Source organism: Camelus dromedarius, chromosome 10, assembly GCF_036321535.1.
Source record: "Camelus dromedarius isolate mCamDro1 chromosome 10, mCamDro1.pat, whole genome shotgun sequence".
NCBI classification, from domain to species: domain Eukaryota; kingdom Metazoa; phylum Chordata; class Mammalia; order Artiodactyla; family Camelidae; genus Camelus; species Camelus dromedarius.
The window spans coordinates 62579481-62593864 of NC_087445.1; the positions used below are offsets into that span (position 1 = coordinate 62579481).

Here is a 14384-nt window from a genome sequence, read left to right on the forward strand (position 1 = left end):
ATTTCTGAGGAGGAACACTGAAAAAAATCATACCAGTTAGAAATGCCAGGATTATTGTTTCTAACCTAAGGCAAGTATGTCACTTGAGACATTTGTGAAAGAATGATGATTGAATGTTTAAAAACATAAAAAAAACCCCACAAAGTCATACGAAGGATGTGAAAAACAGCCGTTCAAAACTAGCCAAACAATTTCATCACATTTAAATAACTGCAATTTAAATTTATCAGCTAGAAACATGAAAGTAATCTAAGATGCAATTTGAAGAATTGATGATTAAATACTAATTGAGGTTGGCTTTTTAAAAAAATAAAATGGCACTCAGAATTTTATGATAGAAATCAGAAGTGATAAAACTAATCATGTTTCAGATGAAGTGGTAAAATTTTGGTTCCAAACAAAGAATAAATAGGAAGTTTCAACTTGGTAGCACGCTCCCTCACTGCACTAAATTAGAAGATTTTGAGCTGGAGAGTGGCTCTAAGAATAGTCTAAGTATATTCTGATGGTGTTGGCAGGACTGGGCAAGGGAGATACTAGGGGCAGGAGGGCAGGCCAGGGGCTGCTTCAGCCGTCAAGGTAGGGATGTAGGTGGCAGCAGGGGAGCAGAGGGAATGCCATGGAAGCTTTTGGGTGGGGAAACTTGACAAGGCTCAGGGTCTGCCTCAGGAGGGGAAGCAGTTCATGTGCAAAGACTTTCCAGATGGTTTTCAGAGCAGCTGAAAGGAACAACTTGACATAAATGTCCTGCTTTTAGACCAGCCATGAAATAGGTCCTAACCTCCAGCAGCCATTGGTCTGTCCTCGAAGAATTCTCTTCTACCTTAGACTCTTGAGAAGAGAGCCCTTGTTTAGCATTAATTGTGACTTTAACTTGGGGAAACTATAGTTTTATCACAAGAATTCTGCAGTGGAAAAATATAATCTTTTTTGTAGTATCTGTACCCTGTTCTCCCTTCCCTGCCTTTTTATGAAGGGAATGACTTGGGCTTCTGTTTTCCTATCTGAAAACTTGGGATAACAACGCCTGCTTCAAAGAGCCACTGTCAGGCTTCTGTGAGATAATGACGCCTGCGTCATGTGCTCATAGTTGAAGGAGGGTTATTAGGGTTTCTCTGCCAGTCAGATGTGTTCTCTGTGATGCTGGTGGGTAAGAAGGAGGACAGTGGGTGGAAGTTATTAGGGGATGGGTTTTGCCTCGGGGTAAAGATAAACCTTCTGGGATCCAGAAATTTCTGAAGTTGGAATAACCACCTCGAGAGAGAGCAAGCCTACCGGCGCTGAGGATGTTCTAGACAAATGATGTGGTAGAAAAGAGACTTTCCATCAAGCTATGACACATGATAGGTGAGCCCCATCCGTCTTCTTGCATTTACTAAACCAGGTGTACATATAGTTATTTGTCACTCCATCCCTTCTAGCAAAGAGAGCATAGCATGACTCCAGTAAGTGAGAACGTGGATAATGCAGCATTAATAGTAATGGGTTAACATTTATTAACTACTTATTATTGGCCAGGCACAATATACATACATTCTCACATTCAATCTGTGGGAAAATGCTCTGAGTCCAGGTTTATGACTAATTTGAAATAGGCTCAGGGCAGTGAAACTCCTGTCTGTGACTTCTCCGCTAGCCATGGATGAAGCCAGTGGAGACATGTTTGTTTGCCTCAAAGTGGTGTTTATGGAGGAGGAGGAAGATAGGAGGAGGGGAGGGCAAGGTGGGGGAGGAAGAAAATATTCACAAACGTTAGCAGAGCACCCAAATATTATCAACCATAAATCATGTGTGACACACACCACAAATGAAAAACACAACACGGAGAAGTAATTTTCACACTCTCGTGCTTTTCCCAGAAGCACTCCATCTGCTTCAGACAGTGACCAGATGCCCCTGGTGGCCTAGGATGTAGCCTGAAGACAATTTCTTATTTTATTCCATAATGTGGCCATATTTGTATAGTGTAAAACATACCTCCGTATTTTAGAGCAAAATTTATGTGCAGTAGAACGCATGTCATTTTTATCTTGTGTCTTCATGTGTCCCCTAGGAAAACCACTCTTTCCCCTCCGGGTGCAATATTCCAGCTTTAGAAGCACCATCAGAAAATATATACGTTCATTAGTGTAGAGGAGGTTAAAATATCCAATAAACTTTTTTAAAAGCCTATAATTATATCAACAAATTAGCATTCCAGAGTTTTACAAGGCAACAGTTATTCATACAGTCGTACGTACGGTATCTCAAGGTTTTTATGCATTTCAACTACTTGGTTTACATCGACAGGTCACTGATGGAATCCCCAGGGTCTTCTGGTCTACCCCAGTATCACTGTGGGCTCCAGCACTGCTGAAATGAACGCCCTTTGGGGTAATAAACCCAACGTCGTCAGGAAGGCTGTGTTCCTCACCAGCCTCCTTCCGTGCTCGTAAGCTCCAGCTTGCTGTGTTGAGAGCCAGGAGACATTGTATGTCTGTTGTCCCTGCACCTGTTATCCTACTGACCTTATCTAAACAGCCCCAACCCGAACAGCAGCTGAAACAACAGATGGGCAGGAGGACTTGACATTTTATGACACCGTTCTTTTGTTTATGAAATCCGCACCCCCCCCCCAGCCCCAACTCTGGAATCTGATAGGAATGCCCTTCATTATCATTTTGTGTTTTTTTTCTCATGACACTTTTTTTTTTTTATTATTAAAAAGTAAATAACTGGTGCAGAGGGAGATGAAGGAGAGGAATAACATCTCCCTTTGAAAATGGTCAAAAAGGAAAGGGGGCTGGTGATTTGGTCATGTGGAGTCTCTGTAAATCTGTCTTTGCCTTGGAGGATAAATGGCAGTATCCAGGTTCCTTTGAGGGCAGGGTGACTTCAAGCAGGGAGCTGAGAGGGCATCACAGGGAAGGGAGGTAAGCTGGTGTGAGGGTGAGTGCAAGGAAGGCGGAACAGGCATTGTGATAGGAGGTCTTAAGAGCAGAGGAGAGCTGCAATCTAGGCACACTGGAAATCTAGCAGGAACAATGCCTGGGATTGCAGCTCTGGGACAGGACTCCCCCTTTGCAAGGGTTGAGACTGTTAAAACGGGCCTGATCTAGGGTTTAGGGAGGCAGAATGCAAAATATAATTTAATGACAGGGTTATAAGCAAGTTGCTTACCCTCTCTATGCCTCAGATTCATCACCTGTAAGACACACGTGAAAAATACTCGTACACATGTGTTGTTCTGATTCTCAGGTGAGAAAATTCATGGAAACTGCTTATCGCCAGGCCTGACGGTTCAATGAATGGGCTGCTGCTATTATTATTTTAGTCAAGAGTGAGAGACACAAAGGGGAGCAAGTGGCAGGGAGGGAGAGAATCACTGGATGTGAAATATAAGGAAAGGGCTTGCCTGCTTGTGATGGGGTTTCTGCCCAGGTCTTCAAACGAGGGGAACAGATCAGACAACGCCCAGAATCTGGCGTGGTGCTTCTCCTTTCCCACCTCTGTGCCTTTGCTTTTCCCACTTACTTGTCCTGGACAGCATTCTCCCAGACACCTTCATTGCAGGCTACATGTCATCCATTTCTTCCCCACCAGGGTAACTGCAAAGGTGAAATTAAAGGTAAAGAGTACCTAGTAAATATTCATGGTCTTGTCAATTGATACTATACTTCAGGGCAGTCCATCGTGCATAGGAGAGTGCCTTAATCACAGTAGACATGAAAGATTGTTGGATAACTGAATGTGCATGTGATAGCAAAACCAAGCAAGACTGACGGAAATGCACGTAAGGAGGCCCATTTTGTCTGCCCCCAGCCTTGTGCCTGTAGAGTTAATAGTCTTCTTTATGTTTTCCAGGGATCTAAACCTTGGCAGTGTGTACCAGTACTGGGTCATCACTATTTCAGGAAATGAGGAGAGTGAGCCGTCACCGGCTGCCGTATACATCCATGGAAGCGGGTACTGCGGCGATGGCATCATCCAGAAGTGAGTAGATCTAACGAAAGAGAGGGGTGGGGCTGATGCTAAGGAGGCCAAGAGGCAGTCAGGGTGCCAAACAGAAGAGCTTAGAGATACCATCCAGTGTGTGAGCTGTGAGTTACCAGGGATCACAAGCAGTCTGTCAGTTTGTCTGCAAGCAGTTTGTTGACCTCAGGGGAAAAGCAATGATTGTTTTTTGAACACATACATTTCTCAAGTATGTAATACCATCTAGGATTTCGCCAGAGCCACCGTTACGCACCCACCACCAGGATGCTCTTGTTCTTAATTGTTTTTACGTGTGCTACATGGATTCCATTAGTCTTTCCCACCCCAGCCCACGTTCAGTTGACAGGACACAGTGTTCTGGGCTCAAACACTTTTATGCTCTTTGCTGGTTACCATTTATATTTATTAACACTGCACACTTGTTATTTCTCTCGTATCCTGTTATATGAACAATTTACAAAATGGGTCAGGCTCCTGAGAAAGAGCAAAATATCCTAATTCCCTGTAATGTTGAGACTATAAATAGGAAACAGTACTCCAGAGTGAATATCGAATGTGACTGTAAGTACAGGGAGGCAAAGGAATAGTCAGTGTAAAGATTCCACACAAACAGACAAAAAGGGAAATGCATGATTAGAAAATATAAAGCTGTGTGTCTGAAAAATGGATTTTATTGGATCATGAGTTCATTCATCCCCTTGTCCACTGGGCAAGATGTTAGGAAACTGAGAAATAGTGGCAAGAAGCCATCAAGGCTTTTGCATTGTTTTAAAAAAAAAAAGTAGTAAACCTCTTAATTTTTTTTCCTCCAGAATCAACACCAATGTTTTCTGGCACTGGATTGAATAGTTTTGTCCCTAGAGATGAAAAAGTGACCAAAAATCACACACAGTTCCTTATTACTAAAATTGTGTTCCTTATTGCTAACACAGTCACAGGTCACACTATTGCTAAGGGACTTTTAAAACTATTGGCAGATTTGACGATAAACATCGTGTATGTAGGTGATACAACAAGCTACAGGCAAAATCCCTTCATTAAATGACACTGTTGGGTGTCCCGTAGTCTCTGTGCAACACGGCATTGCAGTGACTCTCACTGCAGGGGGCGGGGCACTGTCAGGAGAATCCGTTCCCCGGATGGATGAAAGCACTGACGTACAGAACGTGAATCCGCTCGTAGGTGTAGTATGCATGTAAAAGAGCAGGATTCGATGGCTGTTTCTTCTAGTTCATCACTGGCACCAGCACTGGAGGGCAAGTGCCGTTTAACTTGGTCCTGATGATTCTGTGGTGTGTCCTATGAACTGGAAACTTGCTATGGGGTGAGAGGCCCAGCCGGGGCACAGCAAGGACGACACATTCGTGCAAGGGAAGAGCGTGTACACGGATACCCATCCACACGGACATCGGTTATTGGCCAGCAGTTTGCTTTCGGATCATGACTTAGCGCTGAAGGGAAAAGTGGGTGTTGCGTCTATGATCCGACGAGGGCCAGTGAGTTACATCTCAGCTTGCTGTGTCAAAAGGGAGTGGCGTGTGCAAGATTCTGCTCCCCCACGCACGCTAAAATATACGGGCTGTTACGAGAAAGGTACTAAGTCAAGTTTTTGAAATAAGGAATGACATTTTTTTTTTAACGTTGACACTGATAAAGCCAGTAAGGATTATTTACACGGTTTCAAGTGGCTTGCTGAAGTGATGTTATCTCAGGGGTATATAATCGTCTCTTAAATGTCCTTCAGCTATAATTTCCATGCTGAATTATCAAGATGTTACTACTGAGGAGATAATATAAAGATTTTTAAGTGTTGAGTTATGGTGCAAACCACCTGATTGCCAAGAACATGACTCCTCAAACGTGGAAGATAAAGCTCCTCACTTGTCAGAGAATGGAATTGATGGCGTGCTGTTGTGTGTCTTTAAGATCTTCATCCAAATGCAATAACCAAACATGAAGATACGGTTTTCAGGGCTTAATGTAACTAAATCAAGGAAAGGGAAGACGGTCACTGTTCTCTCCCACATTAAGACATCGACTTCTAGCTCTCGATGAGGCTGTTGTCTGATGAAACACTGAGCAACCGAGCAAGAAGTCCTCCCGGGAAAGTGCCCCATCATTTGTGGGTCCAAGACTGAGCTGCCTGTCCAGAATGTCCAGGAAACACTCGTGGTCACTGCTGGCAACTCCTCACTGTGATCTGGGATTTTCTAACTTAGCACAAGGAATAAAAGAAGAAACTCTCTAGGTGTAGAACCAGATCTGCAATTCAGTCTATCCATTTTGGAGTCAGGTATAGATACACTGGTGAAACACTGCGAATAGTATCATTCTTCTCACTGGCCTGAAATTATTACTATTGTTATTAACGTAAATAGTATTCTTAACAAAGGTTTTTTTTTTCCTTTAGTATTTTTTACCTAGAATTAGTATCCTTCATAGACATCAAATACTTGTTAAGTTATAGGTACCAAATAGTAGTTGGCACACTTTGTAGAAAACTGAATGCAGCTTATAGATGGTTCCCTAAGCAAAAACAAAGCAAAGCAAAGCAAATCAAACAAAAAAAGCAAAATAAACTTTGAGGGGGAGAAGGAATGTCATCTTTGCTAATTGGATTTTCAGAGGATGATACATTGACTAATTTGCTGTATACATGCAAAGGAATTTACAAAGAAATACAGAGAGACTCAACAGTGAGGCCCCTGATGGATGAAAGCACTGGATGAAGGTTATAATAATGATAAGTATAAGTATTTATTGAGCCTCTACTAGGCAGGAGGCACTGTGCTACATTAGTATCTCCTTGGGTCCTTCCAACAACCATACGAGATAGGTCTTATTACCATACTTTATGAAAGAGGCAACTTGTGCACAAAGACTAAAATGGTTTTCCGAAGCTTGCAGACCCAGTTAGGAGCAGAGCCAAGATGTGAGCCCAGGGCCCAGGTTCTCATCTGGATTTGCCATTGCCTTGCTGTGTGGCCGACAGCCCTGCAAAACCAACAAGCGAAGGAGTAGCTACGTGCTGTCTTCTCTGTCCCAGACACTGTGCCAGGCGTCAGGATGCTAGGATGACAAAGACTGTCACATCCTTTGGCATCTTAAATCCTGGGATGGGGCTCTCAAGTAACAGGCGAAGGCAGTCAGTTTGACAAGCGCTGTGATAGATGGAGCCCCTTGTCTTTGGACTCCGAGAAGATGGCCACCCACTCCAGCCTGGGAGGTCAAAGAAGGTTTCTCAGAACCTGTCTATCTGTCATGCCTAGAAGATATTTGTGGTGACCCTAATGTTTTGCTTAAACCAATAGAACATACTGTTTGGGTGGTGAGGGAAGGCGGGTTTAGAAGTGTTCTCTGTGGCTTAGGGAAACCAGCCCAGGTTAAAAAAAAAAAAAAACCTCTCCCCAGATAACCCGTGAAATAGCTAAGAAGCACAAGGCTGTCACCAGTTTCCACTGTGCAAGATTTGCTGGCAGAGACTGGAAATTTTGGCCCAGCTCGGAAGATAGAATTCTTTGCTCATAGGTTTGCAAACAGAAGAGAACTTGGGTGGCTCTTCAGAGATCCATGCAATGTCCTAGTCATCATAAGGATTGATCGCAAGGCACCATCCTGCTGCTCTGACACCTCCTAACAGCAACAAACATTTCCCAGTGTTAATTGCCTGCGTGAAAGGCAAAGCCTGAGGCCTCTTCCATGCTGTGACAGGTCCCAGCTGGTCTCTGGGGAAGGAGGGACGACTGCCACACACTCTGCAGAGACCTCCCAGCACAAAGTGGGAATGGGAGCTGTCCCTCCCTGACCATCTACTCTATGTCACACACCGTGTCAGCCACGTTAAGTTACATTCCACTCTTGCACCAACTCTAAGGAGTAGGTACAATTATCTCCATGTTAACCCATGAGAAAACTGAGATGCAACATCTCAGATCACACTGTCCAATGGATTTCTCTGCAATAATGGAAGTAGCTTCTGTGCTGTCCCACATAGTTCCCACTGGCTACATCCAGCTGCTGAGGACTTGAAGTGTGGTTACCATGACTAAGGAATGGAAAGTCGGATCATTTTTCATTTTAATTGATTTAAGCTGTCAAAGGTAGAAAGATCAGAGGGAGATCAAGGGACTCATCTGAGATCACTCAGCTAGTTCAGAACGTGGGGGTCTAACCCCAAGTTTCTGTTTCAAGAAGGATGGAAATTTTCCAGGAAGGGGCAACCCATCCAATCTTTCAGTCATTACTCCTCCTCCTCTTCTAGGTCCGATTCAGAGACCATTGCTCATTGTCTGCCCATCCTAACTTCTGCAGAATCATCCTTAGGTGATGGAAATAATTCCTAAAGAAACAAGAGGAGGCATTTTTATTTCCTAGGGGAATAATACGAAGACTTTAGGGTTCTTGGTACCATGAAATGACACACCCGATGGAGAAGGCAACATTCTCTGATCTAAGGAAGACCACACTTGAGCATATGTATGGAAAAAAATTTTACCTTGAAGTGTACTGGGGGGACGGGGAAGAGGCTGAGGCCGGGCACAGGAAGAACAGCGTTTACATTTTAGAGACTCCAAGATTTCCTTCAAATCCACCATTCTAGGGCGGGCGTGAGATTTCCCAGGCGCAGTGGAGCAAGATCTGTACGTCCATTTGTTCGTTTGTTCGTCCTTTTCTTACTCCCGTCTGACCAGCTGACTTAACTGGGGAGATCTCAGAGAATCAGTTTGAGGCAGGAGTTCTGCTTTGTCACCAGAAACACACAGTAAGGCAGAATGTAATAGGATGTCACAAATTTACACGTTGTGTGCCTCTCATTTTGAAGATGAAGAAACAGAAACTCAGACAGGGAAGGGGACTTGCTTGAGGTGTCACTGGAAAGTTCAGGGCCCCGGAGAGGAACTTTTCCGTGTCCAGCTGTGGTTCTGAAGCTGATCTGACAAATTTCCCTTCTCTACCCACCCTGCAGAAGCCAAGGTGAAGAATGCGATGACATGAATAAGGTCAGTGGGGACGGCTGCTCCCTTTTCTGCCGAAGGGAAGTGTCCTTCAATTGCATCGGTGAGTCTTTGTCCTTCCTCTGGGCCTGGCTGGAGGCGAGGACAGTGCAGTCAATTACAATTACAATAACACAGTAGTTACAACTAAATGATGACTCACTCCTTTATGTTACAGAGTGTTTACTGAGTGCCTCCTTGGGGGTGTGGCACTGTTTTGGGGACTAGTGAATGCAACAGTGGACTCAAACAAACTGCAGGTACCCACGCCCTCAGGGAGCTTACGTTCCCATGGATGATGCTGGTGTTAACTGTTTTGGTCTAGCTTTATCTTATGTGCATCATTGCGCTTCTGTACGCCACCTGTCCAGGACAATTATCATTATAGATTCATAAGTCTTTTGTTCTTACTTTAGAGATGAGAAAAAGGAAAACCCAGAGAGATTGTAAAACGTGTCCAGAGTCATACAGGTTAGAAGTGACTGAAGACAGACTTGAACCTGATTTTGTCTGACTTGCACCCACAAGCTCAGCTCATTTTGCTGCACAACCTCTAGCCAGGATCCAGGGGCCGTCTCTCCGACTGGAGGGAAGAGGAATCGCAGACCAGCCTGTGTTTAGAAAGCAAATGTCCTTTTCCCACCTTCACGGAGTCAGATGGGAAATGTGTTTTCCTCTGCCTTCCCTAGGAGCCTGACTGATCTGGTTGTTTTAGCCCCACTTGGGAGGCCCTGGTCAGCCTGGGGCTGGTAAACAGACGGGGTTGGGGGGCAGGGATGGAATTTTGAGCTGGCCCAGATGAGATCACACTTCCTTTAAGATGCAAATCGATACCTGAAGATCAAAGGTCCCCCAGCTAATCCCCTGGGCTGGAGGTGAAAACTAATCACAATTCATTTGCAAGTACAAAAGACAGAGGTGCTCCATCTAAGGAAGGGATGAAAACGTTGATGGGAAGATTTCTCACTGAAAGGCAGTTTTCTAGGAGGACTAAAGGAGGGGGAATGCCATCGGGTCCTCATATTTGCAGCATGTGACAGGGGAGCTTTTAGACCTTTCTTCTGGTATGTTGGGAGCTCGGTGAGGTCTTTACTATGTATCTTTTACTTTTTATTCCATTCTCAAACACATTTACTGAGCACCTACTATCTCCTTGGCACCAAGTGGGGCTGAGCAACACGATAGAGGTGTCCCACAACTGTTTGTGGGTGGAAGAAAGGAAGACGTGGAGGGAGGAAGGATGGGAGAGTTTCCAGGCAGGGCCGTGGATTTTAAAAGTGCGGATGTTGGGGGTTTTTTTTCCCCTCTCCTCTGTTGATTTGACTATGATCTATAATAAGAGCTTGATATTAGCCTAGTGGTATAGTGGAAAGGGCCTTGGACTAAATTTAGGGAGACCCAGCTCTGGTCCCAGCTCTGCTTAGAACTAACTGCATGAAGCTGAACAAGTCACCTCCCTAGTCTGGGCCTCAGTTTATCTCCTATAAATGGAAACTAAGGATTGGGTTACGTGCTCCTAAGAGCCTTACCTGTACTTCTGTTGTGTGATTTCCAAGGTATGTGGCTATTTCTCATAATCGTGGGCTCTATTTGAATCAGCTCTCACCTTTGCTTCATCCTCATGACACCCAACATTATTCTCACGTCTTTCCTGGAAAACGTCTATCTTACGGCACTAGGATGACATGTGACTTAAATGCTTCTAGGACGAAAATGGGAGGCAGTGAAGTTAAGACATGGTACCATCCATGGAACAGGTCTGCAAATTATCATCCAGAACCAGGCCAGAACTGGCCTGCCGCCTATATTTAGAAATGCAGTTTTCTGAAACAGAGCACACCCGTGTCTTCTTATCTGTGGCTGTTTTTTTGTTTTTGTTTTTGTTTTTTCCTACAACCATAGAATTGAGTGGTTGCAGCAGAGGCCCTTTGGGCCAAAGAACCTAAAATACTTACTGTCTGGGCCTTTACAGACAACGTTTGCTGGTCCACCTTTGATACTTTAGGTTGCTGGAGCCTAGTGCAAAGAGGAGGTGAAGATGATGACATGATTCACCATTTCTTAGAAAAATAACTGAATTTTATGCATACAGTGGTGGGGCTTGGGAGACTCAGAAGGAGCACTGAGTACATCTGTTAAAAATACATGAGTAAATAAATAGACCGAATTACCCCCCCCCCCCCAAAAAAAAAGAAGAAATAGAGCTGGACTCTGAGTCCAGTCCTGCCTTGCTTTACCTCCTTGGACATTGCTTCCCCACGTATACTCTGGCCAAAACGACCAGAGTAGATTGTGATTTTCAAGCTGTGTTGAGAGGAGTAAAGACGAGAGAGTTACCAAGAGGGTGAGACCTGGAGCCTCGTGGATCCACTTGTGTACCGTCGTTCTCTGATCATTGAACACCTATTATATGCCGAGCACATTTATAAACTCTCATCCTCATAATGACTCTTTTATTGCCTTGCTTTTGCAAAAAAGGGAACTGGGACATGGGGAGGTGAACTGAGGATATGCAGTTAAGTGGCAGAACTGGGACTTAAACCCAGAGAGTCTGACTCCAGAGCTTACTGCGGTGAGCTTCCTGCAAAAAAAAAATAAAAAATTTAAAAAGACAGCTCTTGGTCTTGTAGGGCTTTGGGGACATAACTGCTGTGGAATAATTCACGCAATGAATTAATGGAATGGAATACAAAACTGTCAGTGGTGTGGATGGTGTCCAGGGAAGGCTCTCTGTTCCCCCTGTGTGTTGAGTGTGGTTGCATTAAGAGGAAAGACCTCAGCTATGCACCCCCCCCCCAACCTCACCATTTAGAATTCCATTATTGAGACTCACAGAGATGCAGGACATTCCAGGAAGGAAGGGGTCTGTCCAGAGATCCCAGCTCCTAGGAACTGCATTCCAAGGACAAACTCCATGGCTTTGAGTCTAGAAAAAACATCTTCCTCTAAGAAGAACTGCTAAAAAATAGACAGTGACTCTGTGGCTCCCAGCAGATCCAGCTTTTATGAGTCAGAGAAATGGGGCTGGAGTGTGGGAGGCTTTGCTAGGGTGGATCTTGTTCTCATTATTCCATGTGTCAAGACAGTGGTCAAGATGGCGGCCAAGAGAGCAGGCTTGACTGAGACTGACTTGGGTTCATACCACGGCTTAGACACATGACCTTGGCTGAGCTTCAGTGTTCTCGTCCGGAAAATGGTAACAGTTCTGAGACTTCACTGTGGAAGACATTTACCACTGTTTGTGGACAGTTACTCTGAATCCCTTTTCTAGATTTAGGAAAGAACTCTCCTTGTTGTAATGACAGTGAGGCAGGGCTGAACCCACTGCAGAAAGTGACAATGCGAGCACCTCCTTCTCCCAGTCCCTCTTTGCTGAGTGTGGGCACCTGACCTGCACTCCCCTCCGACCCCTAATCAGACACACCAACCCAAGACTGAATCAGAAGACACAGGGACCCTGCAGAAATCATTTTGATAAAGACGGTGTTGTGTTTGCAGAGTACCAACGACACCATGCAGCGTTAGTACTGAAATGTGTCGCCACAGCTCTGAGATGTCTACCCAAGACCAGTCTCGGGGCCTAATCTTGAGCTTGGAATCGGGCTTCAAAACACTCTGCATCCCTCCCAGGGAGTTTTCCATAAGTATCTGATACTCTTTGAGTAGATTTGTTTGTTTGCTTGTTTTGCTTAATTTGGCCGAAGTTGGTTTCTGTTGACTGTCCCTTATTAATCCCGAGTGAAGATTGCCATCATCCTGTGAGGTTTCGCCCCATTCCCAGCAAGGTGGATGTGCTTCATGCACATCCAGCACTGCTTTCCTCAGTGGGTGTGGGTGTGTCGGGGTCGGGGGGCTGGTCAGTATCTCCAGCAACCACCATGCATGGATACCCACCAGGTGGCATGCCCTATGTCACACACCTTGCTCAGTGTGAGCCTAAATGAGAGCTCTTGAGTCTAGATGAGCGGTCTGAGACTTACTATGATTCTTGCCCAAGGTCACGCAGCTCACAGAGGTGTGATCCCATCTCCAGCCTAAGTAGAAAGCCTCTGCTTTTTCTGCTCTGCAATTCTGTGTCTCCATCTGAATTCCTTCCTTCCTTCCTTCCTTCCTTCCTTCCTTCCTTCTTTCCTTCCTTCTCTCCTTCCTTCCTTCCTTCCTTCCATTTTTCCTTCCTTCCTTCTTCTTTTTTATCTCTGGTCACCAACCATTTAGTCGGGCTGCTGTTTTCCCTGGCTTTGCTAACACCAGTGTGAGGGTGGGTGACAGATTTATGGTGGCATTCCCATTCACTTTTCAGAGGCCCACACATCCGGAAGTATTCCCAAGGTGCCAATGTGTTATTATGCAACACCCTGGGACTTCCCCTTCCTACTTTCCCGCCCCCAGCGCCCTCATCCCCCAGCACATAATAAGTTGCTTGTTAAAAGGAACACCACCCACAAGACCTCTTAGGCAACGAGGCCATGTCCCCGACAAAGGGGAAATTATCTTGTCCTTTCCCCCTCTTTATAAAACGTAACATACACCAGGCCTGAGGTTTCAGTTAAAAAAAGTGCAGTATCAGTAAGATGATAACGCCCCCCACCCCGTCCCACCAGGCTCTGGCTGGAGGCATTGTTCACAGCGTTGGGAATCCTGTTTCTAAAGCACTGAGTCATAAACTACAGACAGGCTGCTGATAAAAGCTGAAGGAGGGAAGGTAATGGTCAAATTAGTCAGACAAAATGGGAAGCATCCCCAGAAGGGGTTATACTTAGTCATATATCTTGAGCGGGTGCTGGAAATGTGCTACCTTCGGAGATGACGTTTCATCCATTAGGAGATGTGACTGTGGAGGACTCCTCCTGCTGTTGATTTAGCGCTCTGGGTCCTCCAGGATAGCTGGGTCCGTGAGAGCCTGGGTTGCAGCTTTGCATCTCGGAGCCTCAGTTTCTCTCCTTGTGAAAGGAGAATGATCGGTCTGAGGGCCCTAAGGCTTCTTTCCCCGTCCAACAGGGAGGAATCCTCGATTTGTCAAACATCCGTTTAAAGGCTTTGGGGTTTCAAATCCTGCTTGATACTGATAAATAGTTAGGAAAACAAAGCGAAAGGACCCCCACGTTGTCTTCCCAGACACACACACACGCACTCCCTGCCTGTCTCTCTTTCTCGCTCCCTCCCTGCTGCCCCCGTCTCCCTCATCCCCTGCCATTAGCAGGACTTTGTCTCCCATCCAAGGAGGCATCTCCAGCCCCCATCCTAGAGCCAGGGCCAATAACTCAATTATCTGTGCGCAGATAAGGGGGAGGAGGAGGGATCAGTCCACTTCCCCACCAGTCACTGGGAGGGGCGGGGGTCACGGAGCCTGTGGCCCCTCTGTCAGGCCGCCCTGGCCTGCTCCTAGCCAAGGCGAGAAAGGAAAACAAGAAGATG

General features: G+C 45.4%; 1 protein-coding gene across 1 annotated transcript in view; it reads left to right on the top strand.

Moving 5' to 3' along the window:
- PAPPA (pappalysin 1) overlaps positions 1 to 14384 on the top strand; it is a 225619-nt gene that overhangs the window by 100601 nt on the left and 110634 nt on the right. The window contains exons 8-9 of the mRNA XM_031450304.2: positions 3844 to 3972; positions 8942 to 9033. Coding sequence (XP_031306164.2) covers positions 3844 to 3972; positions 8942 to 9033 — 221 coding nt within the window. The remainder of the gene's footprint in view (positions 1 to 3843; positions 3973 to 8941; positions 9034 to 14384) is intronic.